This window comes from Rattus norvegicus, chromosome 4 (genome assembly GCF_036323735.1).
Source record: "Rattus norvegicus strain BN/NHsdMcwi chromosome 4, GRCr8, whole genome shotgun sequence".
Lineage (NCBI taxonomy): Eukaryota > Metazoa > Chordata > Mammalia > Rodentia > Muridae > Rattus > Rattus norvegicus.
The window spans coordinates 153,033,140-153,061,024 of NC_086022.1; the positions used below are offsets into that span (position 1 = coordinate 153,033,140).

The 27,885-nt window shown below is 50.4% G+C and overlaps 1 protein-coding gene across 2 annotated transcripts in view; it reads right to left on the bottom strand.

The window, feature by feature from the left end:
* Nucleotides 1-7,417, bottom strand: part of Ret (ret proto-oncogene) — a 42,213-nt gene extending 34,796 nt beyond the window's left edge. For both annotated transcript variants that reach the window (NM_012643.2, NM_001110099.1), the window contains exon 1: nt 7,332-7,417. In NM_012643.2, the coding sequence (NP_036775.2) occupies nt 7,332-7,404 (73 nt within the window). In that variant the 5' untranslated portion in view covers nt 7,405-7,417. The remainder of the gene's footprint in view (nt 1-7,331) is intronic.
* Between the last annotated feature and the right edge of the window lie 20,468 nt (nt 7,418-27,885).

A 27,885-nucleotide genomic window follows, 5' to 3' on the forward strand; every position in this document is an offset into this window, starting at 1 on the left:
ATAAAACAAAAAGACAAGAATATAGGAAAGGGACCCGTGGAGTGTCGTGGTGGTAGGGGTGGGTGGGAGAAAAGAGAGGATGGTGGATTAGTAAGTAGAACGCACTACTTATGGGTATGAGTGGTCAAAGAAAAAGGAAATACAAACAATACTCAATGGCTCTGAAAAGACTCTCGTCCAATCATACGCACCACCAGCCAATGAGAGTGTAAACAGAAGCTTGTCTAGTCTTAGGACTAGATCATTAATCTTTAGGGGGAACTCAACCCAAAATGACAACGAAATACCACTTTGAACCCACTGGGAAGGCTAGGCTGCAAAAACAACAGGAACCAGTAAGTACTGGAGAGGATGTGGGTGCAAAGCAATGTTTGCACACAGTTTCGGAACTGAGTCTCCCTGCCTCTGGGAGAGAGCAGATCAACAACGGCTCAAAGAACAAACAACAAAAAGCCTTAAAACATTTTCACTCCTGGGAAAACTGAAAACAGGCCTTGAACCTCAGTATTCAGGGGCCATGCCTGGAAACATTGTTTTCAATGGATCAAACACCTCCGGATCAAGAGAATGGATACACAAATGTGGCGAAGACAAACAAATAAGAGTACTGCTCACTCTTAAAGAATGGCAGGCTGATGTGAGCTACAACGAAAATAAACTCTAACCCACAGGCATTGCACTGTTTACTAGAATAGGCAAATCTACAGAGGGAAGCCGACTGGGGACAACCAGAGACAGGGACTCAGAGAAGGGGGAACAGCTGTTTAGTGGGTATATGGGGTATCCTTTGTGGGGTAATGAGCCTGTGATGGACTAGAGATACCTCTTGGACACCTTGGGGTAATCTAAAACCTACTGCACCAGTCTATTAAAACAGTTACCCTTATAATGCTATCTCAGTTTCATTTCAAAAGGTTTTTAGGGGTTGGGGATTTGGCTCAGTGGTAGAGCGCTTGCTTAGCAAGCGCAAGGCCCTGGGTTCGGTCCCCAGCTCCAAAAAAAAAAAAAAAAGGTTTTTAAAAAGACAATTTCAATAATCGGTCACCTCCCTCAAACCCACAGCTGTTGGGCCCAGCATAGACCCCTGAAGCACGACGCAGGAAAAGGGGCAGAGACACCCACTTGGAAAAGCTATGAACAAGGTCTGGGCTGGTCTTGTCTGTCAGTTTGGCACAGGCTAGTCATCATCCAGGAGGGGAAAAACAACTGAGAAAATGCCACCATCACATTGGCCCATAGGCAAGTATGTGAGAGAATTTTCTTGACAGACGTGAGAAGCCCATAACACTGTGTGTGTTGTGTCAGCCCTGGAGACCTGGTTTGTATTTAAAAAAGAATAAGCGGAGCCACAGAAAGCCAGACAGCAAGCAGCGCTCTTCCATGGCCTCTGCTTCAGTTCCTGCCTCGATTTCCCTTCCCGATGGGTTGTAAGCTGTTAAGATCAAACCTTTCTTCACCATATTGCTTTCAGTCCTGTGTTTCTTACAACGGAAACCAAACTAAAAAGGGTGCAAAGCCTGGAGACCCATCATCCCCAGAGTGTGTACAGACATATCCCAGAAGCTTGTGTCCCCGTTCCCACTCTGAACTCTCAGTCTACCCTGTACTGAAATGGGGCTATCTGGGGTGACTCTGACCTTAGAACACAGGCTCAGCCCGGCTCCATTTGTGGATCTTTTGGCGCTTTAGCCAGGTGTACAGACCCAGGAGTCCAGCTTCTCATGGGAGAGGCCACTCCTGGATGAGGAGGACGTGTGAGCAGTCACATAGGTAAAGGACCCATGTTAAGCCATGGAGATGTGGCTGGTATCTTGCCTAGAACTGTAGATACAGGCTGGTGTGACTAGGGAAGAAAACATTTGAAACGGACCCCAGTCTAGACTTCTTCAGTCTGTGGACCCATTGGAGCAATCTTTTGCTAAGAGGACGACCTCCAGCTGACCACCCGTGCTGAGTCACAAGTCAGGGAGAATCTCACAGGGTAAAAACCAGCCCCGAGGGCTACACACAGTAAACCTGTCCTGCCCTGGAGGAGGGTGGCTTCAGGCTTGTTTGCTGCTTGGATCCTGGTGGACTGGAATGGACTCAGGACTTCCAAGATGCTGCCGATGCCCCCAGGTAAGGAAAGAGGCCATGGAGGAAGAGTTGAGAAGACAAGGCCCCCAGGACACCCAGAATCAGTTCCCATTTTTTCCAATCACGCTGACAAAACGTCTTAAGAGATTCAGCCAATCTTTACCACTCACTCTCCCACAGTGCACCAGTGCACTCTTCCCCAGCACTTTTCTGGCTCTTGAGGTTTCAAGACAGTAAAATTTCCCCCTTCCCTTCTCATCATCCAAGTGTGATGTTAGGAATGTGAGAGGGTGGAATCAGTTTGAATGCACACGGTCCAGCATCCTTCCACTTCTGGACACTGTCCAGCAACCCTCAACTCCTGCTCTAGGGCCACATTGCCCCTCAGTGACAGCCCTGAAGAATAGACTCCAGTACTCCATGTTGAAGTGGAGGAAAGACTGGGGACCACAAAGAAGGTCTCCTGCCAGCTCCCGAGTCTAGAAGAAGGGGGTTCCACCTTCTAAGACCTGGGCCACAGGGTCACTGGCACCTCTTGCTGCAGAGCCCACTGGGTACCAATGACACCAAGGAGAAGAGGCTCGACTGACCGCTCACCAGGCCGGCACACACCTGCTCAGGTGAACGGTTAACCTGCCCTAGCATCTGGGCTGTTCTGCTTAAGTGGCGCTACCCACGAGGCAAAAGCAAACAGAAGTGTTTGCTTGTGGCTGGCCACCTGCTCTCCTCAGAGCCCAGGTGGTGCAGCCCCAATGGCCGCTCTCAAGGTCTCATCAGCCAAGACCTTCTAAGGGGCACTGGCGTGCCTGGGAAAGAACTGGCAGAATACAGCAGCACCCTGCTGCCTCCACTTACGGGTATCTGACTAGGTCGGAGCTCTGCAGTAGATGGTTCAGGGTCTACTGGCTCAACAGACTCCAGTCTCAGGCAGAGAGATGTGGTCCCTGAAGCACCCTCCAATCAATCACACAGCTGGGGGTGCCCATTCAAGGCCTCTCTGTGGCTGCTGAGGGCAGGAGGGTGGGTGATGGGGGAGGCAACAGCTGGGCAAACAAGGAGGAAGAAGGTGAAGTTCCCAAGAGCGCTTTAGGATCCTGCACCCTGTCAGAAAAGGATTTGTGTTGGCTGAGAGGAGTTGGGGCCCTGCCGTAGGAGACAGCCTCTTCCGATTCCTAGGACACAAAGCCCCGGATGCTCTTAAAATGAGGACAGCCTGGAGTCATCTGTTCCAACTCCACAGCTTCCTAGGGCCAAACACCTCATACCAGAGGGTACAGAGGACATTCCTCACAGACCAGAGAGACAGCCCCCCCATGACATCACTTTCTATGTGCCATGCCCAGGGCTCTCTGCCAGGCTCCCCATTCCTTGTTACCTTGTCTTGCTGCCAGCTGCTTCTCTCCAAGGGAACCATACCCCCCCCTCCCCTCCTCTCTCTCCACAACTACTAGGTGTGTCTTCACTGTTAGTTCCTCCTTGCACAGCAACACTCAAGGCTCCTTTTGATTAGGACTGGAGTCATTCGTATAAGAAAAACAGTGGGGGAGGAGGAAAAGGGGAAAGCGCAGCTGATGGAAGAAAACTGAGGGAAGAGGCAGCAGTCAGGCAAGCCCCAGCCTTACCCCCAGAAGACCCCGCCTCCAATATGCTCCTCCATAGAACACTTACGGCCACTCATCCAGAGCAAAGAATTTCTGAGTACAGGCTGCACTCCTAGCCAAATCTGCCCTTGTTTCTTGGGCACACAGTGGGTGTTTTCTTTTATCAGTTTTTTCCAGTGCCCCAGGGAAGTGGATTCCATCTGGTTGAGGGCACATGGTTGCAACCCTCCCCTAGCACAGCACCATGATGAAGGAAGGCACCAGCCAGGCGTCTCAGCAGACACAGTGCAGAGGACAATCCTTGCGTGTCTTGTTCCCCACCAGCTCTCTGACTATATACAAACACAACGTCTTACAATGCCTGGAGCACACAAGCTCCCTCTCCAGGACAGCTCTGACAGAGCCAGGTCTAGCGTTCGTTCCTAGCCTAGGGTCAGTCAGCCAGCAAGGGTAAAAACATCTCACTGAGAATTCTGCTCAGACCCACAGAGGCTCGGGCCTCGTGTCTGTGGTCAGTGACATATGTCACACGTCACTCCTAGATCTGGTCCAGCCTTTCTCCAGGGCATCTGCTGTCACACATGAGTGACTGCTGTGGTATGACAGGCAGAGAGTATTGTCCTCTCCCAGGTCCCTCTTCATCTCTACTCCTGGCACTCACTGGCTTTACTAAAGATAAAGAGACCTGGCCCTGGGGAGCCCTTAGCTTTCCATGAGCTCCAGAATCTACAGATTTGGAGGACCTCAGTTTGTTCACCTGCAAAATGGGAAAAGAAGACCACAAACCTACAGGGTTATCAACAGTATGGCAGGGGTAGCCGCTGTTGGTGTTAGCAGGAAAGGGGATCAACAGTCTTTTGCCAGGAGAAGATCCCGAGGGAGGCGGCAGCTTCCACCTACCCTTTTCCTTTCCTATCCCGGACTCCATTTCAACAGATATTATAATTTCTAATTAGTTTTCTCCTCCCCTGGCTAAAAGGCCATTAGCACCCCATTAGATGAATACATCCCATTTTCTTCGCACCACCAAGGAAACAGTCATTTACTTAAGCCCATTCCTAAAGCAATTCTGCAAAATAAAGGCAATCTAGTGAATGGGCTCAGTCACTTCTCCACTTGCTGTCTGCTTTCAGGCCCCACCCTCAGCAGTCCCTGGCTGGCCCAGCCCTGAGAATGGGCTCAGCAGCTTGGGGAAAGAGAGGAAGAAGGGCCCAGGTGAGCTTGCAGAACCAGGATGAATCTCCAGGCTCCCCTGAGATCAGTAAGGGAAGGGAAGAAGGAAAAAGCTTAGGGTGGAAGCTGTGGGGCCCAGGCCCCGGGTGCGTGCTTACAAGGAAGCTCTGGGTGATGTCGACCGATTGTGGGTCCCTCACAGAAGGGTTGTCCAGAAAGGGACCCTCGGTGACATGGTGACAGATCCTTTGGTTCTCACAGCTAGAGATGCTAAGCAAGATGCCAAGTCATGAAGATGAGGGGCAGGAGTCTTGACAAGTAGTTGTGGGGGGGATGCCCTGGGACATGTAGGGGAGACCCAGATACTGCGATTTAGTATCCGCATCCACAGTCAATTTGTGTCTGTATTGAGCAGTGGGAAGTCCAGGAAATGTTAACAACGCACAGAAGGAGGTTATCATCTCTAGTTCCAGGACACTGTTCCAGTAATGGGAACATGAGAGAGTGGGTGACACAGTACTGTGTACATGTGGAGTCTTCCAAGGAGGGTGAGAAGGTAGCCAGGCCATTCTTATCCACAAGTTTCTCGAGCATGGGTTTGTGAGAAAGTGTGGGAGCATGTATCGATAACTTGAAATGAGGGTGTGGTGAGTCTCGAGAACAAGGCTCCCTGACTTCTACAGACCCACTCAGGACCCACTCAAAACCGTGGGCCACAAGCCCAGCAGCTAGAACACTATCCACAAGAGGGCACTGGAGGCCAAGCTGCTCCCAATCTCACTGTGGAACCGCACCCGAGCTCCCTACTGGTAGTCTGGAGGAGATCAATGAATGTCACACGACTGCTGCGCCAGAGTCCAGGCTAAAGGACTTCTCCAGAACCCAATTATTTCTTCCTGGGAACGAGGCCGCTGCTCCCCTCTCTGTACCTCTAGCATGGTTTCTTGGTCACCCAGAAAAGGGTGGGTTTAAGACAGGGGCTCCATAGTCCCTGGATTCTATAAGCTGTCTGTGGCCACCTGATTCTGAGCCAGAGGTTTCACTTAGAAATCGCCCTCTATGCCTGTCAAGTGCCACAGGCCAGACCCTTGAGATGGATCTCTTAAACCGCTGGGGACCTCACTAAATTCAGGGCTGGGTGGGTTGTGGGAAGTTGCCCAGCACATGTCTTCCTAGTTAACTCCTGACTACACACCTGCACCTGTGAAGTTCAAACCCAATGACACAGAACAGCCACCCAGTGTTAAGTTCTGTATTTTGATACAGTCTGACCCCCTGCAGCACCGTGCCGCACAGCACCCCAGGACCCAGGAACAGACACTCCAGTCTATTTTTTAACTCAGGAGAAATAAGGTCTTTACCCTACCCCCTCTCCATATTTCTCTATGATACTAGGAGGCCCGCGAATGCAGCCCTGGGCTGGTCAGTGAACCCAGTCTTCACAAAACTCTGAGCTAGAGGCAAGGTGAACATGGCCTTTTCCGTTTCCAAAGGCTGCAAAGAGAGAAAGCCCTTTGTAAGGAATGAGAGTGGAGTAGCCTGGGCTCAGTTCTGATTTCCGAGGGAAACTCAGTTCTGATTTCCGAGGGAAACTTGGTACATACATTTTCCAGAAGGAAGCAAGTTAAGAGTAGGTTGAAAGGACAGTAAAACGTGCAGCGGGGGGGGGGGGCAATATCCTGTATCCTTAGGGTTCATTTGGTCAGGATATAGGAGTTGAGGGCAGTGACCAACCTCTGAAAGGCCACACCTAATGAGAGGCTCCTATGTGCGCATGATGTTGGCAGCACATCACCTCACACGACTCCCAAGTGGCCGGGCCCAAAGCACCGAGTAACTAATCAGCCCTGGACCCTATTACGTCTCTAAAAGCCACACTTTCAGGTGACTCCCAGCTGTGGGCAGGGCTCAGATCATGTCGTACTCTCCGGTGAAGACACAGGAGAAAAAACACAGGCTTTTAGGTTTTGAAAAGACCAGGGCGGCAAAAACACGTAAAAGAAAAATAACCTTTACTAAAGATTGCCTCAGCACCCTTCAGCCAGAAGAACGTAGCTACAGCAAGTGCGGGAATGAAAACGCGAAAAGAAAATCAGGGCGCAGCAGTCTCCAAGCGCTGGCTTAAGTCGTGGGCTTCCCACTCGCAGCTGCTCCCCAAGATCTGTCCGCTTCGCCTGGGCACACGGCCGCGGGGGTAGATACGACCAGCCTGGGATGCGCAGCTGCGGCTTTGGCGGAGCGCGGACTACGCTGCCCGGTCCGCTCCGCCGGACCGGAGGCGAGCCGAGCCCCGCCCAGCCGGCGGCCGGAGCGCAGCAGCTAGCCGCAGCGACCCGGTTCCCGGATCCGGAGGCCCGCCAGCGGCTCAGCCGGCCGGTGCCAGCCAATGTAAGCGCGCTTATGCGCGCGTCAGCTCCCTGGCTCGGTGCGCAGCGCTAACTTCGCCCCGGCCCCTCTGTCCCTGCCGCCCGTAGGACTCACCTTCTCCCAGTAGCGGCAGCAGCAAAAACAGCTTCAGCCCCAGCCCTGCGGCGCCGGACCTCGCTTTCGCCATCGCCCGTGCGCGCGAGGGCCGCGGTTGAGGAGCGGGTGGGTCTCGGCGGTGGGGTGCGGCACTCAGCCGGGCCTCCCCATGCCAACCCGGGCGCAGCGGGCACTGCAGGCGCGTTGCGTCGGGGCGCGTCTCCCAGGTACGGACTCGGAGCCGCTCTCCGTTGCTGCTTGCACGGTTCCAGTTGCGGTACTGATGAGAGACCTGCGCTGCCTGAGCCCCCGGGAGCGGACTGGGGCAGGGCAGGGAGCAGAGGGAGGGGCAGCGAGAGGGGCGGGACCAGGGGTGCGGGTGTGTGTGGAGGGGCGGGGCTCAGGTACAGCGCGGGGCAAGGTGGGGCGGCACCCAACTGCTGCGGGAACCGAGGTTTCCTCTCGGGATGAGGGCGGGTCGGAGGTGGGTGCGAATGGCTTGTGGTGCGGGTGCTGGTCTACTGAAGATAATCTGGATCCATGATCATTTGCTGGCACAGCCACTTTCTCGCCCCGTGCGCCCTGCTTGCTGTTTCTGTTAGTCCTTTCCCGCCGCCCAGAAAGAGCAACACAGAAGATTCGGCGTCTGGGCCGACCTATACTCGCAAAGAGACCCCAGACTGGAATGGTGCCCCTCCAGTCTCTGGACACCGAGAGCATCCTCCGCCATTTATCAGGGGGCGGGAGTGGGAAGCGCGTTTGGAGCCTACAGCCTCTTCTAGGGTTAGAGGCGGGAAGAAGGGAGGAGCCCTGACCAAGAGAAAGAGGGACAGAGAGCCAGCTTCCAGTGTACCCTATATCCTGTGGTAAAGAGGGTTGGGAGTCCAGTTGGGCTTGTTTGTGATTCCCAGGACCGGTACAACCAATAGGACCAAGACACTGGCTAACTGCACACCTTCCAAAGAGACCTGCTATGTCGTCGTATGGTGCAGTGCTGGGAACTGTATGCTCTTATCCCACCAAACGGAAGAGCTCTTAGGATGGGAACTGACAGGGCAGCGGCTACCGGGGTGTGTTGGGCAGGATGAAAACAGAAGTTTGCCAGAAGACTCGAACACCCCACCAATTATACCTAATATATTTACCCTTGATATGGGAGCCTCTAGGCAGGAAATGGAAGGTCAGATGCGAGCTCTAGATGCCTGTGGGGAAAACCCAGCTCTCCCTACTCCAGCTGTTTTTTGAAGCCTGGCTTCAACTTGTAGTGGAAGGAAAGAAAAACAGACGCCTGTAGGATCTTGGAGTGAACAAACAGGTCCCAGAACCTGAGCCGGGGAGGGAGCTGCTCTCCTCCTTCAGTATGCAGAGTCTCACCCTCCTGCCTGGCTGAGCTCAGGGCTGAATAAGCACTCTGAACATCACTCTGCAGATATGAAGTCAAAGTGAAGTCACCCTCACAGGCAGAAGCAGAAGCTGCCAAGGTATAGGCTGACTTGGGGCCTGGCCAGCTGTGATCTTATTCAGAGCCGGCTTGCTGATCGCTGGGGTGGGTATCCAGACCATCAGCCTTCCAGCCTAGAAGAGGCGCCCTGAGATCACTGGACTTGGGTTTATGGGGCTGCCATTAGTCACAAGGTGCTAATACACAGGATCCCTGGAGTTATCTCTTGGGCCTGTGCCTGAGGAAGGGACTTGAATAGGAAGGTGAAAGGGAGGTACTTCCTCCCCACCTCCACACACTCCCCTCCCCACCCTCCGCGGCTACAAACAGGTTCCTGTGGTTGTTTTCCAAAAGAATGCGGAGACACTAGAGGTCCGGTTCACTCTTCCAACCAGCCTCACTCTCTACCTCCTTCACTGATACTAGGATGAACTCTGGCCATTTTAAGGACCCAGGCAAGAATACACTCCTGTCTGTTCCTCAAGCCTTCACACCCTTGAGTGCCCAGATAGCATAGTAGGGACATTTCTCTCTCCTCAGGTGCGTGCACCTGTGTCCGGAGACAGGGACACCTACATACCTGAGTGAATAGCTTACCCTCCCTTGTGCATGCCCAGGGAGCTGAACAGAGGTAGCAGACCCTAGACAGAGGGAAGCCGTGGACTAGCTGCCATTGAGGACCGCATGGGCAGTCCAAACTTAGTTCTACCTGCCCCAAGAGAATTAACTCAGTTTTCAGAATCTGAGCACGGTAGGAGGGAGCTTCCTCTAGGCGAGTGGAAAAGGATGGGTCTTTCTCCCAGTCCCTGGGGCAGGTTTGAGGTCAGGCTCAAAGGTCTGTGAGTCACCTAGGAAGCCCCACTCTTTTGTTTGTTTTTTCACTCTGGGGGGGGGGAGGGGAAGCCTGCAGACGACTCTGTTTTTCTTTTCTTTCTTATTTTGACTCTTCCTGATCTGTTTACTCTCAACCTGGGTTTCCCCAGATGTAAACATCTTCCTTCCAGAGAGGACTTCATCTTTTTAAAAGGGAGAACATATGTGGATGGAAGTCAGTGTCAGCACCGAGCTCATGCTCAGTAAGGTCATAACCACTGTCTTGCCTACGTTCCCCAGACCTTGACCTTGACATCGCCCCTCCCCCACTGAAGGTCACTTTGACTTGGGCCTAGTCTGATAGGTTTCACTCACAAAGATACTTTGTTCTTTCTTTCTTTCTTTCTTTCTTTCTTTCTTTCTTCCTTCCTTCCTTCCTTCCTTCCTTCCTTCCTTCCTTTTTTTCTTTCTTTTAAAAAGAGTGATACTGGATATTGACCCCAGATCCTCAAGCATGGTGGGCAAATGTTCTACCACCAAGCCACTACCCGTTCATATTCTAGAAAGAAGAATCTCCCCAAGAGGTTGTGGTGCAGGCTGCTGCTTTGGTGTGATTTAACCTGTGTTTAGATCTTGGCACTTACACAACTCTACCTCCCAGCCCGTTGAGTCAGCTGCCCATCAGAAGCCGACTGAGGGCCACGGGGAGTTGATAGGTGGGTAGCTCACATGCTGTCCTTGTAGAAAGTGGGAGGTTGGGCATGAATTCTGAGCATGTGAGGCCTACCCGGAGCCCCTTAAAGGCTGGCCTCAAACACAATCCAAGGACTAGAGGGTGGGAGTCAGGTTCCGCATGGCAGAGATCTCAGCTGTGCAGGGTCGTTTCAGTAGAAAAGGGCTACATCCGGATGAGAGACTGGCTGGGCCACTCTCAGAGTAGGTGTAGGTACAGGGATGTCCAGAGGCATCAAGAAAGTTCAGTACAGGGACTGGAACATGGCTAGCCCTTGGGGTCTTCAGAGAGGTGTCATAAATCCAGAATACAGCTCAGACTGAGAAGCACCAGAAGGGTAGGTCCCTCAGAGCGGACACGGGCACTTCCCCACGGGCAGTGTGACACAGTAGTTGGAAGCACAGCTTCTGTGACCCTGTTGGGGGTCCTACTCAGCACTCCCTTCCCATTGCACTCCGCTACCCCAGTGGCCTATTTCTCCTCCATAGTTTGCTTCCCTGTCTGCTGTTGGCTGTCCTCCAGGGAGCTACAGGGAGAAAAGCATGGCCGACAGCGACCTCTGAGGATATGGCAGTGGAGGCAAGTAGGTGTACCTCCTCATCAAATATGCTAAGTTGTTACCTTATTCACAGGCTACCAGGGTTGGGCTGGCAGAGTATAGCCAAAGGGCGTAACTATGTATGGCCTCTGGAGATCCTGCCTGCCTGCCTGCCTCGGCACACATTGAAGACACTTGTAGGTAGGACTGCGGTCTGTCTGTGAGAAGACATTCTTCCCCTTGTACCTTTTAGGAGTCTGACTAGATAGATACCCAAGGTCTGAGCCCCTCCCTCATGAAGGTAAGCAGCAGCAGGGGCAGACGGATCTGAGGCTGGGGACTGGACAGAGCCTCCCTTAACATGACTGACTTCATTTCTTTCCCCAGCATTCTGCATGCTCCTCCTGCAGGGTCCTCCTTTCCTCTCTCCTTCTCCTTCTTCCCCCTTTCCCCTAGAGGAATCCCATCCTGGTCTTTTCACCTAGTCTAAGTCAACCCAGGTTGGCTACATTGTTCAGTATCTTCCAGAGGGTTCTTCACACGGGTCCATCAAGACAACTTCCCTAGAAGTGTCATTTTGAGCTCAAGTATTCCTCTAGAGATGGGCTCAGTGGAGAGTGGGTGCTTTTCTTTTCTTTTTTTTTCTATTCTTTTTTTCGGAGTTGGGGATCGAACCCAGGGCCTTGCGCTTGCTAGGCAAGCGCTCTACCACTGAGCCAAATCCCCAACCCGGGTGCTTTTCTTTATCTTTTAGGCTCTTCTCTGTCTCAAGTCTGGGAAGCAGTTCCTTCTCCCCATGTTCCCCGAGACAGGACCCTCGGTCAGGGCCCACTATAGTCCCTGTGAGTAGACCTTGTTATTGTGACTATCGCCATTAGCTATAGAAATATAAAGCCAAAGATATCAGAAGCTGTTGCCAAGGTTGCTTATGAAGGAAGCCTGGTGGCCCCTCTCCCATGTTCCTGCTTCCCTCTGCTCCGGGTTTCTCACCCGCCCAGATAGGAGCCCATTGAGTCAAACGCAAACCCGGCCTGCCAGAGCTAACGCTTGTCCTCCACCCTCTCAGGTTGGTCATAGGTTCCAGGCCTTCTGACCCACAGGTGTGTTGGCAGGAAGGAGCCCCAGGAGCCCAGAGCCCACCCCTTGCCACTTCAGATTCTTCAGCTGAGTTTCAAAAGTGGCAGTTGGATTTGTGACTGCACCTACCTGCTCTACCGGGCATCTGCTCGCTCTGTGTCTTGGTGGAGGGCATAGCTGGCCGCTATGGAGGCCTCGGGCTTGACCGCATCTCAGTGCATCATCGGGAGCTGTAGAGAAAGCTTTCTGGCTCACAAGCAAGCCATGGAGAGGGCAGTGAGCATAGTTGGCAAGTCCAGCAGAAGCGGCCTGGATGCCTTTTAGAAAAACGTCTCCCAAGGCAGTTTCATAATCTGCCTTGTAATGCAGATTTAGACAAGTTTTTTAAGAATGCACTTTTTAAAATAGGTCTTAATGGATCCTTTGCAGTAGTTACCGTCCATTGTGTAAATGCAAACAGAAGGCTTTTTGAAAACATGTATTATTGATCAGAAAGGCAGAAGCAATTAGAAGCCAGTGTGTCGTATTGTCCAATATACACTTCCTATACAGCTCTGCTGAACTCACTCATAACTTTCTGACAAATTGTCCTGTCACCAGGAAGCATTTTCCTTTCCCGTGCCTTTGGGAAGCATGGCAGGACCTATTTTCAGTCAGTTATTAGCTGGAGGTAAATGAAAAATTAAACTTACCTTTATCATCACAAAACCTATTTCTAACTTCTCAAGTTTCAGGCTAAAATAGCTAAACCTTCAGGAAGGATGAATGATGCTTCTAGATTCAGTCTATAACTCTCTCTCTCTCTCTCTCTCTCTCTCTCTCTCTGTGTGTGTGTGTGTGTGTGTGTGTGTGTGTGTGTGTGTGTGTGTGTGTGTGTGTGGCTGGGTAGTAGTATTCTGCAAGAGGACAGAGACAGAGGGCTTTGTGCCGGGGGACCAGGGTTGCTGACTCTGTAGCAGGATGCTGAGGCAGGAGGCCATCGGCAGGACTCAGGGGTCCTAAAGTGCCACCCAGGTTGCTAATGTCCTCAGTATTTGCCTTATCCTATCGTAGACCCTGCAACAGTAAACTGGAGATAGACTTGGTATCATGGGATCGTCCAGGACCGCTGTGTGAGGGTGTCCAGAGATGTCAAGAGTGCTCAGGTCAGGAACAAGAACCTGGCCCTCGTGGTCTTCAGGAGTCACAGGTCCAGGACTACAGCCCAGACCTGGGCAACCCTGGCTAGGACACTTAGAATGGACAGGGGTAGGGGTCTCGGCCCATCCTGCAGGCAGGGTAGAGCCACATTTCATTCTGTCTGTTCATTTTCCACTTGAGGTTAAAATGCATTTATTTACTGGGAACTTACAATATCTGAGGTACCATATTCTAACAAACAGAGGCACTACGGTGAAGAAGATGAAGGTTCTCACTCCATGCTGTTTCTCTCGGGCCACGTCTGTCAGGCCTGGGGATATGGCGCAAGTGACTGGGCAAAGAAGCTGGATCTGAGGGTACAGCGCCACCCTGCAGACACCAGGAAGTATAACACCAATGGCTTGGAATTCCCACAGTCCCTGGAAGGGACAGAGCCACAGGAATCTTTCCCCTGCATCCTTTGTCCCCACTCTGCATCTCCAGCATTCTTTTTGGCCTAGGAGAGTTTCTACCTTTCAGGGTCAAAAACCCCTGCCGTGTTTTTGGAACATTGACAAATAAGTCCATTGACTTAATGCCCTGTAAGGCCTTGCAGGCTGCCTTTACCCAGCATTCCTTTGGGCTCAGTTCTAGGTGTGGGGCATGTTGTCCACAGTCAGCTCAGGCCTGTGGGCACTGACCGGGTCACTGCCTGTCTGCTGCACACGGAGGGGCAGGAGTGCCGCAAGCCAGTCAGGGCTGCTGGTCAAGGGAGCCCAGTCCCACCGATTCATAGTCCCCTGTGACTCTTAGTCCTCTGTTCCTAAACAGGACCAGGGACTGTGTTGACTTGCCAACACAGGTTCCTCTGCAATTCATCTTTGAAACCATAAATCCACCACGGGATCTCCATTTATTATTGCTTTTCTCTTAGGGCCAACTCTAGCTGCAGGGAGGTCTGCTCAGGGCTCCTGATGATGCCCTGATCTCTCCCATAGACCACATGCTGCTCACCGGAAGTGGCCACTTCAAACTCTTCAGCCCGGAAGAGCATTGTCCACTGAAACAAGGTGCTGCCGTGATGGCTAGGTTCAGCTCTCTGAGCATTTGAAATGAGGCAGTGCGGCAGAAGACTGGAATGTTAACTGTGTTGAATGGAAAATAATGTAAAATTAAATAGCCACATGCGGCTAGTATCCTTATCAGATGGCATGACTCTAAAACAAAACAAAGTAACACAACAACAACAACAATAAGAACAACAACAACAGCACCTTCCCAGCCGCTCCCCTAAGTTTCATGGAGGCAAGATGGATGGGCTTCTGGCCTAATCTCTGCCAGTGGAGGAACAGAGACACAGCAGGGTGCTGTGGTGAGCTGTGGTGGCTCCAACCTATCCCGGCAGCTTTTGCTCTCTGGACTCTGATAGCGTGAAGATGCCAAAGCCCCAGAGAGAAGGATTGCATCATGGGAGTACACCCTAGGCATCCATCTTCCCGTGGAATCCTATATTCCCCTCTAGGCAGTGTCCCTAGCCTCCCTGCCTTCTGAAATCTCTCCCACTGCCAGCAACCATAGTGCAGCCCCAGCAGGGCCTGCTTGCTCTCCAGGGCCTCTTTGTAAAGGGGCTGATGAGTTCATGCATATTAAGATGCTGTAATGAAGGATTGTCAGGGGACTCTGTGCTGTAGCCTGAGGCCTAAGGGCCTGTTCACCAAAGCTGGGATCTTAGCACGCCTCCCCTCTGAGCAAAGTCCTCCTAGCTGCTCAATGGCACAGGTTTTACAGAGGGCTCCCCAGCACTGCCCCCACCCCCACCCCCATTTTTCTAGTCTCGGACCCCTCTGTGTTCAACTCTTCCCCACCCCCACCCCCATTTTTCTAGTCTCGGACCCCTCTGTGTTCAACTCTTTGCCACTCGGAAATCATCTCCTGCTCAGATTCCCTGTGCAGACTGCACAAGACCCCACGAGCAGCCCACGAGAATGTGCTGGGCTGACCTACAGTCCCTTGGGGGACAGGGCAGTCTTGGAATGACCAACGACACCTGTGTTTTGCGTTTTGTGTGGCACAATTGTTAACTTGTGTGCTCCTGTTCTCTGGTCTCCATTGAGTGTGGTGGGAACAGTGGCTTGTTAACGGTGAATGTCCGGCATCTCATGTACTTAGCAAGGACTCATAGCTAATGGTCCCACATCAAGGATGGCTGGCATTCTAGAGAGGCTGGGCTGGCTGGAAATGGAGAAATGTGATCAGGCTGCCAGGTGGGCTCTGTGCTGTGTATCGCTGTAGCAGCAGCCCGTCCTCTGCAGTTCCCACAGGATGTTCACAGGCTCCCCTGAGCCCACCCCCTCTGGGCCGCCCCTCAGAGTAGACCGAAGCCATCCATACCCATCAGCTAACCATCAGCAGAAGGCGCAGAGGGGCCAAGCAACCCGGGTCTCAGGCTGAAAGAGCCCTAGCAGGGGGAGTACAAAGCGCCCCGAATAAATCACCTGGGGCCCGACATTTGGAGCATTTGTGTTAGAGACCAAACACAGATGCCCTTTAGATAAATACATTTTTGAGAAGCCGTTCCATGGGAGAAGTTTACGACTTTAATAGGTTTTTAGTGTCAGGCAGACATCAGGAAGTGTTTTGTGGAGACTCTAAAAAGCTCAGGAATGCTCTTCCTCTGGCCCTTTAAACTTTCAGAGCCACCTTGGAGAGGGGAGGGGCCTACCCTTTCCAGGTTCCCTTGGGATGAGATTGCTCAACTGAGGAATGTTCAGGAAAGTTCTGGAGGCCTCAGTGCTTTCAGGCCAGCAGGGCTAGGCTGGACTGTCTCTTGGAAACCTGAGTGAGAAGGCTAGAAGTATCTTGCTGGCCCAAGGAAGCTCTCCTCCCCAGCCTACTGCATCCCCAGAGAGGAGGCTAGACAAATGGTCATCAGAGATGAAAAGGGCTCTGTACAGGGGATGTAGGTCCTCCAGATGAATCCACAAGTTGGCAATTTCTGTAGATTGGAAGCTTTACAAACTTCTCTATAACGAAGCCCAGAAGTACGAAGGAACTGAGCTCACCATGGGCCCTGTGCCAGACAGGAGACTCAAGAAGAAGGTCAGATGCAATCATGTCTGGAAACTGCTCTTGTAGCTTAGACATGGGCCTCTACCTGCCCATCCTGGGCTCTGGCAGGTCTGGCAGGAGCTGCCTCCTGCCCAGCTTAGGTGAGAAACATGTGAGCCTGGTTATACCCTCCCATGTCCCTCGGCTCTCTGAAACCCCTCCATGGTGGGTGCTCTTTTTGAGTTGGATCCAAACTTGTGTTTTATCAAGAAACATGCAGCAGGTGGCCTGTGCCGTAGCCACGCTCTGGGGTAGGCTCCTGGTAAGTTTGCCTTTGCAGCATACAGCCGAGGAGGAGGTGGGGTGGGCACCATGGCCCCAGGATCTGCCTGGCAAAGAACACACAGGCAGGAATGTGAGAGGAGAGGAAGCCCAAGGTTGTGTTGGGGGAGGACAGAGAGGGTGGCAGGTCAATGGTGGGGAACAGGAGAGAAGGCCAAAATATTTCTCTACTATTTTCCGGGACCTCTTCTTAAGTGCTGGAGAAACATTTATTCAGAGACTCCGTGCTGATGGTGGTGAGGAGTTTCACAACCCTTACTTCCCTCAAGTATTCCCTTATACCTGACGCCATGTTTACACCACCTCCAACAGTGGCAACCGAGAAAATCTGTCGTGGAGATCTCTGTGGATATTTCCTGCTCCCGCTTCGCTCCCAGCCTAGCTTTCAAGGGCCGCCTCCGATATTCACTCTGCCCCAGTCTTCCACTCCCCACTGAGGATCTCCAGAGATTGTTCATTAACGACATCATGTGTGACCAACCATCTGGCTTTCTGGGGCAATAGATGAGGCAATGGATGCTGAAAGGCTGGACAGATCTGGCTCTCCCTGTCTTCAGGTCTGCCCTGTCCCTCAGTGACCTCATCTTGTCAGGGACTTCCTAGCAGGATTCAGCCCCATGGATGCAGCTGGCTCTTTAGACGATACTCACAGCAACACCCTGCCACCATTGTGTCTCGGGGAAGCAGCTCCCTAAACAATGGGTCCATCTTCTGGGCTTAGATTGGGAGGAGAGACTGATCTGCGGGGCTGATACACAGCCTTGGGGAGGGACTGCAGCCATTGTGTTGTTATTTAGCAACGCTCCCCTGATCCTGAAGGCTGGGGGTGGGAGTTCTGATTACACACGTCTGACTGCACGAGTGGAGGGAGCTCCTTCTGAGAGGTAAATCTTTGGGAAACATGTGCTCTGGAAAGGCAGAAGCCTGGGTGGTAAGTACAACCAGACCCAGGGGAACCTCTGACCCAGTCAGGATCACAGCCCCTCCATGAGGTGACAGAATCTTTTTACAGGGAAGGTCACCAACATACAAGTGTGTGTGAGTCTGCTTTCTCTGCTATTGCAAAAACACCTCAATACCTAAAATAGCTGTACGGAGGAATGTTTTGCTTTGCCTCATGGTTTCAAAAGTTTCGGTCTGTGGTCGACCCAGCTGCCTTGGGGACTTACAGTAAAGAAAAACATAATAGAAGCAGGTTTGTGACAGAGGAGACCGCTCACTAGATCTGACTGTCCTCTCTCCCAATCTCTCCATCAAAGCACAGTGACCCACCTCCTTCCACCACACCCTCCCAGTGAGGGGTCCACACTTTCAACACTGAGCCCATGGGCATCATCTAAATAACAAATCATAACGGCATGCTCTCTTTCTCTGATGGCCTTGAGCAGTTCTTATTTCTTATTGCTGGGCTAAAATGCTGTGAGCAAGGCAAACACAGAGGGACATTTATTATGACTTCCGGCTCTGGACAGAGAGTTGCCAATGGGAGAGAAGACAAGGCGGTAGGTAGCAGGAATGGCTGCAGGAGCAGGAAGCTGATAGGCCACATCTTTATCTTCATACCGGAAGTAGAGAGAGGAAAAAAATGGAAATGGAGCGCCGAGGCTATAAACTCTGAAAGCCTACCTCTGGTGACACACATCCTCCAGCAAGGCGCCATAACCCCCCTAAACAGCGCCAGACAACGGGAAGGACAAGGACTCAGATACTTGACCCTGTGGAGAATATTTGCCACTCAAGCTACCACACCTTGCTTGCTCCATACTGCTCGTGCTCTCGAGCTAGTGGAGCACTAGTCTGCAAGTATCCAGTGGGAGAGCGTCTGCCCACGTCACAGGCTTTCTGACTCCAGATGCTGTTGGTCTCAGGATCACATTTGGGATCCATTGCTCTAATGCAAGGGATGGCAGGAGAGAGAAGTGGGGCTTCCATGTGTCAGGCCAGCTAGATATCCCCACAGTACCATGTGCTTCTCTTCATGCAGCTCCTGTGGTTTCAACGTCTGCCCCTCTGCCTTGTGCCCACAGCCCTGGCTTCAGCTAGAGTTCCCAAATCTACCTGCCTTGTCCTCTGTGGGCACCTGTATGTGCAGACAGTGCTGAAGCCTTACCAGTTTCCCTACTTACTTACCTGGACCCAGACCCAGGTTCCCTGACGCTTACCAGCTCATCTCCCACATGAGCAAAGATGCAAATCATTTTCATGGTCTGAGCCTATGGTCTGTCACCATGCACAATACTAAATTTTGGGGAATCTCTAGTTAAGAATTCCTTTTGCTTTCAAAAGGCTATACCAACAGACGCACTATGTTTTTAAGGAAAGGGGTGCTGATCAAGGGAGATGTGAGAGGGCGCCTCAAGCAAAGCAAAGGCTGGTGACCACATGCTCATCTCTGGGGTGTGGTCATGGTTCCTCGGCTAAGTGTGGTGCCTTGGTCCCTTGAGACCCTGTGATGACTCAGCTTCTGGGCATAAAACTGGGGAGGTGCGAGTGGGGGAAGGGCACCCTGTGCCCACGGTTGGTTGTGCGTTCCTAGGCAGCTATCGCCCTCCCATCCAGATACTGATTATGGTGACAGTGATTCGGGCTGGCCTGCGCATTGTTATTTCCAAAGGCTGAGTCTTTTGGATCAAAGGGCTGTTCATTCTTTAATGAAAACTTTGCAGCCAGGGGCGGCACCCCATTAAATGACTGATACTCATTGAGATACGTACTTCAGAAAAAATGTCTCCTTAGTCAATGAAGAAGAGATAACAGTCGGTGGAATAAAAATTAGTCTGGCCACTATAGGAATTAATATAAAAACATCAGATGAGGGACTTATAAGGGACGCCACCTCCAACTAACCCTCCCTGGTTAAATACCCCGGGGACACTGATTTACACTCTGCTCTTGGGGCTTCTGCCACAATAATCGATAGGAATGAGAAATGGGGCCAGCTGGGCCTGCCTCCCAGGTTGGGCCAGAGGGAGCAGGCATTCTTCTCAGAGGCCTGTGGGAGCGGGGACCCATCTAATCCCTGCCCCCTCCCCACCTCTGCCTCTCTGGAGAGCTCTGGTTGAAGCTGACAGGTGCCCTGGCTCACTAACCTTCTTGGTAAGACTTTCCAGGGGCTGTGGGAGGCACCAGGCGAGGCTACCCGATACTGGTACAGACGGCCTTAGTACAGAACCTGCGGTCGGAGCAGACCTTCACTCGGATCTGCATGTGCAGTCTTACTTATGTGCAAGGTTTTATTGGCACACCAGGACTGTATGTACATTTGGGGTGTTTAGGATGTACTTGTCTGATCACCAAGCCAGGCGATTAGTTTAGCCATCGCCTAAACATGTTGGCTATGGTGAAGCTCGCTTGAGCAGCGGCTGAGGCCTAATCCCCCACATCTAGACTAGGCTGCTGCCCTGCCCCTGCCTTCCCTGATCTGGCTATGGAATCCTTCCTTGCCTTCTCCAGTAAAGGTAAGGAGCTTCAGGTTGGGCCCCAGCTCACAAGCGGACAAGCCCCACAGCAGTGCAGGGGTGGGGCTGACTGTCCTGCAGGGCAGGGCCGGGAGGGTTGGATTCCCCGTAGTCTCGGTGGTAAGGACTACAGTGCCGCAGAGGTGGAGGATAATGCCCTGTGTGACCCAGCGTCTGTCCCCAGGCTGCTCCTTTCCCTCCCTTCTCAGCCCTGCTTCCGTAGCCAGAGGAGCGTGCTAGCATCTGTTCCTCCGTCTGGAAACCACGGGGTACCAACAGTGTGGGGACAGGAGTTCATCCTCAGCTCCACCCTCCAAGGACCAGGCTCCCCAATGGGTCTGCTTCCTTCAGCCATGACTGTCCGCCAGGGTTCCTAAAGCCCTGAGGTACCAGCTTCTTACCCTGGTCCTCTGGCAGGTCCTCCCTCTCACGCTCAACACCTCTGCTCTTGCCCAAACCTAGCAAGTGTCAATCCAGTTCTCAAGTCTCTGATCTTGACACCCCTATGCACAGCTCCTACAAAGCTTGGTATTACTTGGAGGATGGGTCCTTCACAATGTCACTTTTAGTTAGAGCACAAAATTATGGCTTTCACTGTGGTGCTCACGTTACACGTTTATTGTATTTTGCTCCTGTTTAGCACGGTTGCTGTCCTCCCTCCCTCCTCTGCCTTGCTGGTCTCCTCCCTGCCCCCCAGAGTCTTATGCTTTCAGGTTACACACACACACACACACACACACACACACACACACGCATATCTGTGTATGGTTGAATATAAATTCTGTATGTGACAGAGAACACGCATGGCTTGTTTCTCTCCTGCCTTCTCCTGTTCCTCCATCGCTTTTTTTTTTTTTTTTTTTTTGGTTCTTTTTTTTTTCGGAGCTGGGGACCGAACCCAGGGCCTTGCGCTTCCTAGGTAAGCGCTCTACCACTGAGCTAAATCCCCAGCCCCCTCCATCGCTTTCTTTAGACCTGGTCCTCATGGCCTCCTTGTGCTTGCACGTCATACGTGCTGCACATGCGTGTGTCTGTGTGCATGTGTCATCTCTGTGTGCATATCTTTGTGTCTGTGTGTTTCTCTCTGTGTGCCTCTGTGTGTATATCTGTGTGTGTCTATCTGTATCTGTCTCTCTCTCTCTGTCTCTCTGTCTCTCTCTCTCTCTCTCTGTGTCTCTGTGTGTATATCTGTGTGGGTCTTTCTGTATCTGTGTGTGTCTGTGTGTGTCTCTCTGTGTGTCCGTGTGTATGTTTGTGTGCGTGTCTGTGTGTTGTGGGGTGGATTTTTGAACCCAGATGATCTCAAATTCTCTATGCATTCCAGAATGTTCTGGGACTCTCTTTTTAAAGGTTTCCTTGTTTTGTGTATATCAGTGCTTACCTGCCTGTATGGATGTGTACTGTATGCTGTATGTATGTGTACTGTATGCATGTATGTATGTGTACTGTATGAATGCCCATTGCCTATGGAGATAAGAAGAGGATATTGAGTCTCCTTGAACTGCTGTGTGGGTGCCATAAATTAAACCTGGGTCCTCTGCAAGACGAGGAAGTGATCTCAAATGCTGAGCCCTCTCTCCAGCCTGGTCTTGAACCTACAATCCTCCTTTTTAGGGTCATTTCTGTACTATTAGAGCCCTTTACAGAAAATCCTCAGTTGCAACTGTATCTGGAGGCATTTCCCTACGCTCTCCTCTAGTTTCAGCTTCGTGTTTCACATTGAGTTCTTTGGTCCATTTTGAATAGATTTTGTTTTGTTTTGTTTGTTTGTTTGTTTGTTTTGGTGAGATGCGGTGAGTGACGTGTACCTAATTTTATTTTTCTACATGTGGAAATCTAGTTTCCCCAGTGTCCTTTGTGGCTGTTTTTCTTCTCCAGTGTATATTTTGACACCTTTGTCACGTTAAGTGGCTTTATCTCTGTGTATTTACATCTGGGCTCTTTATTCTGATCCATGTGTCTCTGCGACAGCACCATGCTGTTTTGGTTACTATGGTTTTGTAGTATAATTTGAGATTCAGAATTGTGAAAACTCCAGCTCTTTCTGCTTCTTATTATCTTGGGTATTTGGAAACTCTTTGTGCTTCCAAATGAATTTTGTGTTTTTTTCCTAATTCTGTGTAAATGTTGTTTTTTTAATGGATATTTTATGTTGTCTCTGTATACTGCTTTCAGAAGTATAGATGATTTTACAGTATTAGTTCTGCAAATCGATGACTGCCGGAGATCTTTTTATCTTCTGTCCACTTCACTGTCTTCCTTAGGTACAGAGGTCTGTCACCTGCTTGGATGGGTTTATTCTTTGGTCTTTCTGTTTGCCTGACTCTTCAGAACGAGATTCCCCCCCCCCCCCCGGTTTCTTTCCTAGCAAGTTTATTTTGGCATGGAGAAAGGTACTGACTTAAATAGGCTGACTTTGCACTCTGCTATTTTGCTGAAGATGTTCATCATATCTAAGAGCTTTCCAATTGAGTCTTTAAAATCTGGAATCATGCTGTTGTCAAATAGGAATACTTTCATTTTTCTCCACAAATCCTTTTACTTGTTTCTCTCTATCTTATTTTTTTTTGAATTGGAGTTACTCAAGAAAGCCATACTTATATTAAAGCTTCTGCCAACTGACTGGCCCGACTTCCTGAGTGTGAAGTGTTGGCTGTTAGCCAGAGCCTGAGAGCCAGAATTATCTTAGCCCGCGTTTAGTCCTTCTAATGGCTTCTCATTATTGCCCACCTCAGTATCTGACCAAATATTTCTCTTGTGACTGGATAAACATTTTGAATAAACTTTAGTCAAGCCCCTTACTTCTACCAATTCAAAAGTTAAGGAGGTCATCAGACAATGTATGAGATATACTAGCAAAGTTTTCCCTGCTCTATAACTCACTGCCTGCTGTTCCCTCTAATATACTTGGCATATTCATTGACCTGTTACCGGTCTTGTTCTGTATCTATAAAAATTCCTCTCACCACTTTCACAATGGGACTTGTCCTTTGGGGTGTCTCAAATCTGTGTTTCAGGTCATAGATGCTCTTATGCCCTTTGGAGAGAAAGCAGTTGCATCAACAGTTTGGCCACTCAGTGTGAGCCCCCCCAGGATGATGGCTTTCACTGTCAACAGTTTGGCAGCTGAGTGTGAGCCTCCAGGACAACTGACTGCTTTCATTACAGTGGTCTCATGGATCAGCCCTGGCATCAGGTACCAGCATGGGCTCCTTGTGCCTGATGTTCCTTGCTGCACCCTTGAATGGCTGGTTTTGAGTTCTCTCTCCCCTTCAATTTGGCTGAGGGTCTGTTGGTTCGTTCTGAACTGCTTATTGGAGATCTTATCTGCAAAGGAGCATTTGCTTGCTAGCATTTCTCTTACCATTCCTCCAGCATCTAACTCCGATTTTTTTTTCTGTGTCTTCTGCTTACCACAATCTTGTCCTGTCAGCTAAGAAATTCTGTGAGCATCTGGCCGTAAAATGCCGAAGATAATAGGCACTTGCTCACGCTGATCCACGGCATATTTTTAAATCTTCCAGAGGGAATTCCATTTGAGGAATGGAATTTTTATTTATTTTTTTATTCTAAAAACATCTAAATCAGAAACAATGAAATTTCTGACTGAAAACAAAGAAATAACATTCTTGGGTCCAACCGTTGGATTACTATGTTGCTATTAATACTGCGAAAGTTAGAATACAATATACTTCTGAGATCAGTCAGTCTATGGCAGCAGAACCTGACCTGATAACCATCTTGCCTTGCAGACATGGCTAAATATTTTGCAATGTGGGGCCCGTCCATTCCTACCAACCACACAAACTCCAGTTTATAGGAGTAGCTTGAGAGAATCAAATTTTGGATGTGTGTATACTACCCTTAGGCAGAGAAGCTCCAGCATCTCTATGACATACTCATTTCTGCTCACCTTAGAGTGACTTTGAGGACATTGACTCCCCTTAGAGATGCCCAGTTCTGGAGCTGAATATATAACTTGCTGCTGCTATGAAGACATTTATCATTACATAGAAAACCCTCACCAGAGCCTCTATGTAGCGTGTCCCCTCCCAATACTCCAGCCACTGGGCTCCTGTCACTGTAACTGAGAACCAGGGTCTACTTGTGGCCACTCTGAGCTCACCAGGATGCAAAGCCATTGATACCATCAGGATCTGGCCCTATGTCCATCCTGGGTTTTCTCAGAGTTTATGTACAAGCATTGGACACTCAGTGAAGCTTGAGTTCACCCAAGGGCATTGTTCTCTTTGTTTATTGATGCATAACAAATCGTCCCCAAGTGGAGCACCTGAAAATAGCACCAGCATTTCTTCTGATCAAGGATGGTGATTGGGGCATCACTCATAAAGGTTGCATGACTCTTCTGGCTGTCCTTGCTTAGGGCTGGTGGCTTGATGTTTGAGGCTGGAACCGTTTGAATCCTTCTCACATGGCTGGTATCTAATAGCTAGTGGTTGGTGCTGGCTGTCAACTGGAACCTTCACTGGAACGCTACGTGGAGCCTCCAGGAGGCTCTGAGCTTACAGCGTGGCTCACAAGCATGGTGGTGTGCTCAGCTTTAAACAAGACAACTCCACCTCCTCCAAGGCTCAGAGAAAATCTAGGAAGACGGGGCAGACAAATCTAAAGCTGAAGAGTTGGGAAAGTGTGCTGCCATTGTGGTTGTCACAACATCCCCACACATATTGGGCCCATTAACCTTTCATCATCTTCAACAGTTAATGTTGCTGGAAGTGGGCTGTCAGTTTCTTCAGTGGTGTATCCGCTGGCAAGCTCCCTGTGTTTCTCCAAATAATCTCCCATTCATGTTTATATGGGCAATTCTAATTAAACTCAGTCACACACACACACACACACACACACACACACACACACACACACACACACCCCAGAGAAGAAAAAGAGTTTCAGTGGGAGATAAGAGAGAGCAATGGAGGTTAAAGGGCTGAAATAATTATAGGCTTGTATAAAACTGTCAAAGAAAAACTAAAACCAACTTTAACTAAAATTCATCCAACATAATTAAATTATTAAGAAAAAGAATAAACCATGTTACAAAAGAAGAATCAACCATGTTACCTTCTGAGACATGGCCTCAGAAGCTTCCACAGCCAGTTGTGGCATCCAGAAAGGCTGACTCAGCCTTAAAGAGAGAGGAAAACGGGCCCATTTCTTGGGAATGACAAGATACTGGGAGGGCACCCGGGACAGAAATATTTCAGTCATTTTTAGAAACTGCCACCTATCATACTATGGGCTAGGGATCTGCTCAGGGAGTCTCCAGGGGGCTGGTACCAAATATCTCCTAGGCATTTGGGACACTGTCTTAAGTGTGTACAAACCATCCACAGTGATAGTGTTCCCTCTGACTGCAGGTCATTCACACAGAAAATGTTCACACACATCTCAAGCACCAATTGCTTGCATTGCCAGCACACTTTCATCTATGCAGTGAGCCATCTCTGGAGTCTCCTTCAGGAAATGACCCACTCTCGAGGAGGATTCGTCATGCCTGGGGCACTTTGTAAGTCGTATCAAGCTGCGCAGGAGACTGTAATTCTGTGAGTAATAGCATGGCTTCTATGAGGTGATGTCATCAGGGCCAACACTGGTCAAGGACACATGGAGAGGGACGTCTGCACTGTGCTTGGGCTATCCACCCCATAGGGCTTTGAGCCCACTTTCATCGGAGCAACCTGAATGATTGGTCCATTAGCCAGGACACTTAGCTGGGGTTGAGTGGGGTCTGATCCTTCATCATCATCTATGCCTGTGGAATTGGCAGAACTCCCCAATCTGGGTTCCCCTCAATCTCAACAAGGAGTAAAAAGCTTAAGGAGGAAATACACTAATCAGTATACACACGTGATGGGAAGAGCAAGGCCTTGGTCCTCTTCTTGTTCGTCTACTGCCCACTGTGCCCACCTAAGGCTGTTGCCTCTCTTGTTATATAAATGGTTCCCACCTCACTGTATGGCATGTTGAGGGATGAGGGCCCAGGAGCATGTGTTCCAGGGACCTCTCTTTTCCTACGAAGATAGTACAAGTTCTTGAAGATAAGTGCTAGGATCTTGAGTGGCCCTTGGTTAGGACCCCAGGTCACAACAGTGAGGTCTTTCTGTGGCCCCAACCATTCTCAGAATGGAGATCTGTGACTGGCTAAGACTTGGAGGACCTGGCACTGAGGCTAAGTGCCAGAAAGGCATTGCAAGTACCCCAGCAGGTGGGAGGGGCCTTCTAGTTTCTGGATGAAGTTTTCTACCACTGTCCATGTTCTGGATGGAAATCGTGGGTTTGAGCCTTTGGAGGCACTCCAGTTGTCTCCCAGGCCTATAAAGACAGACAAGGACCAGCTCGTTCACTCCAGTTAACCTTCTCTGAAGTCCTGTGCCTGGGAGGCTTTCAGAATGTGTGTGAGCAAACTCAGAATCCTCCCATCACTGCACCCATTCTCCCCCTCATGTCAGTGTCCGTATCCTTATTGCCTCAGTCACTGAGTCCCTCCTTACCCACCTTGCTTCATAAGCGTAGTCCAGAGCTCAGCCCTAAGATGGCTCCAAGTGTATATGTTCATCTAGTAGAGCCTTACCCGTAGGTCCAACTGAGCCCCACATGCCCGTACCCCATTCTCTGCTTGCACACTGCCTCCTTACCCAGTGATTGACCATCCCAGCTCTGGAACGGTATGTCCCTTGCCTTCTGTTCTCTTTGAAAAGAACCACCTTCTCTGCTTGGCCAAATTTTAAGCAGCCTGATCAAACTTTTTCTAGATCCCAGGCGATTTCTTTTATGACCCAGTTTTGGCAACAACGTAACTCCCTGATCTTGAGATCTAATTGGGTTCTTGACCTTTTACCATCTCCCAAGTGATATTGGATCACTGTGTCTTGTCGTTAGCACAACTCTGCCGGATTGGTTTAGGCAAAATCTTCGTAACTCGAAACATTTTTTAATTCTCCTCTCCCTCCCCCTCCTTCAGTTCCTCGTCCTCCTCCTCCTCCTCTCTTCTATCATTGTGTGTGGGGGTATGAGGTTTCACAGTGTGTGAACTGGTTTGTATGGGTGCACATGTCTACACAAACATATGTGGCAGTCAAGGGTCAACACCCAATATCTTCCTTGATTGCTTTCCACTTTGGTTTTGAGACAGGTTTTCTGTGCTGGGTCTCGTGGCCACTGTTTTGGTTAGACTGGCTGATCAGGAAGCTCCCGGCATCTGCCTGGCTCTGCCCTCCACTCTGAGGTTATAGATATATATGAGTCCAGCGATTTCATGAGTGCTGAGCACCCAAGCTCAGGCCATCCTCATGCTTGCCGGGCAAGCACTGTCTGCTGATCCACCTCCTGAGACCCTCTTGGTAATTTTCCATCTTCCCACTTGTGCATGCTTTCATTGTCTTCCCACTCGTTCAAGTTAGAGTTGATGGTCCTGGTTGCCAAGGTTCACCCGGACCAGAGGAGCAACTAGGTTAAGGCCCAGATTCGTTGCCACACAGAAATCAGAATAATAGGGGCTGGGGATTTAGCTCAGTGGTAGAGCGCTTACCTAGGAAGCGCAAGGCCCTGGGTTCGGTCCCCAGCTCCGGAAAAAAAAGAACCAAAAAAAAAAAAAAAAAAAAGAAATTGGAATAATAAATACTGTAAGCACCTAAGTTGTGTTTGGTTTTTATTTTTATTTTTTCACCCAGTAATGGCAAACCCACACAAAGAAGACAGAGAATCGCAGTGTTAGAGTGCACTTTAAAAGAGTGGCGGGGATGGCTAACCTGAAAGGGGAGAGAGGGAGCCCTGGGGCATGTTGGGTTTGGAAATGTAGTTTGGAGAGTGCTGGGGAGACTGGGTTGGCTGGAATAGATCAAGAAAGATGAACAAGGAAGAGAAGGGGAGGTACATTAGCACTTGTGCTTCAGCCTCACCTTGACATTGGAATCCTTAAGAGTCTGGGCACACTCACAGTTCAGACTTCCACACAGGTTGAGTAGAGAGTGAATAGCAGTGGA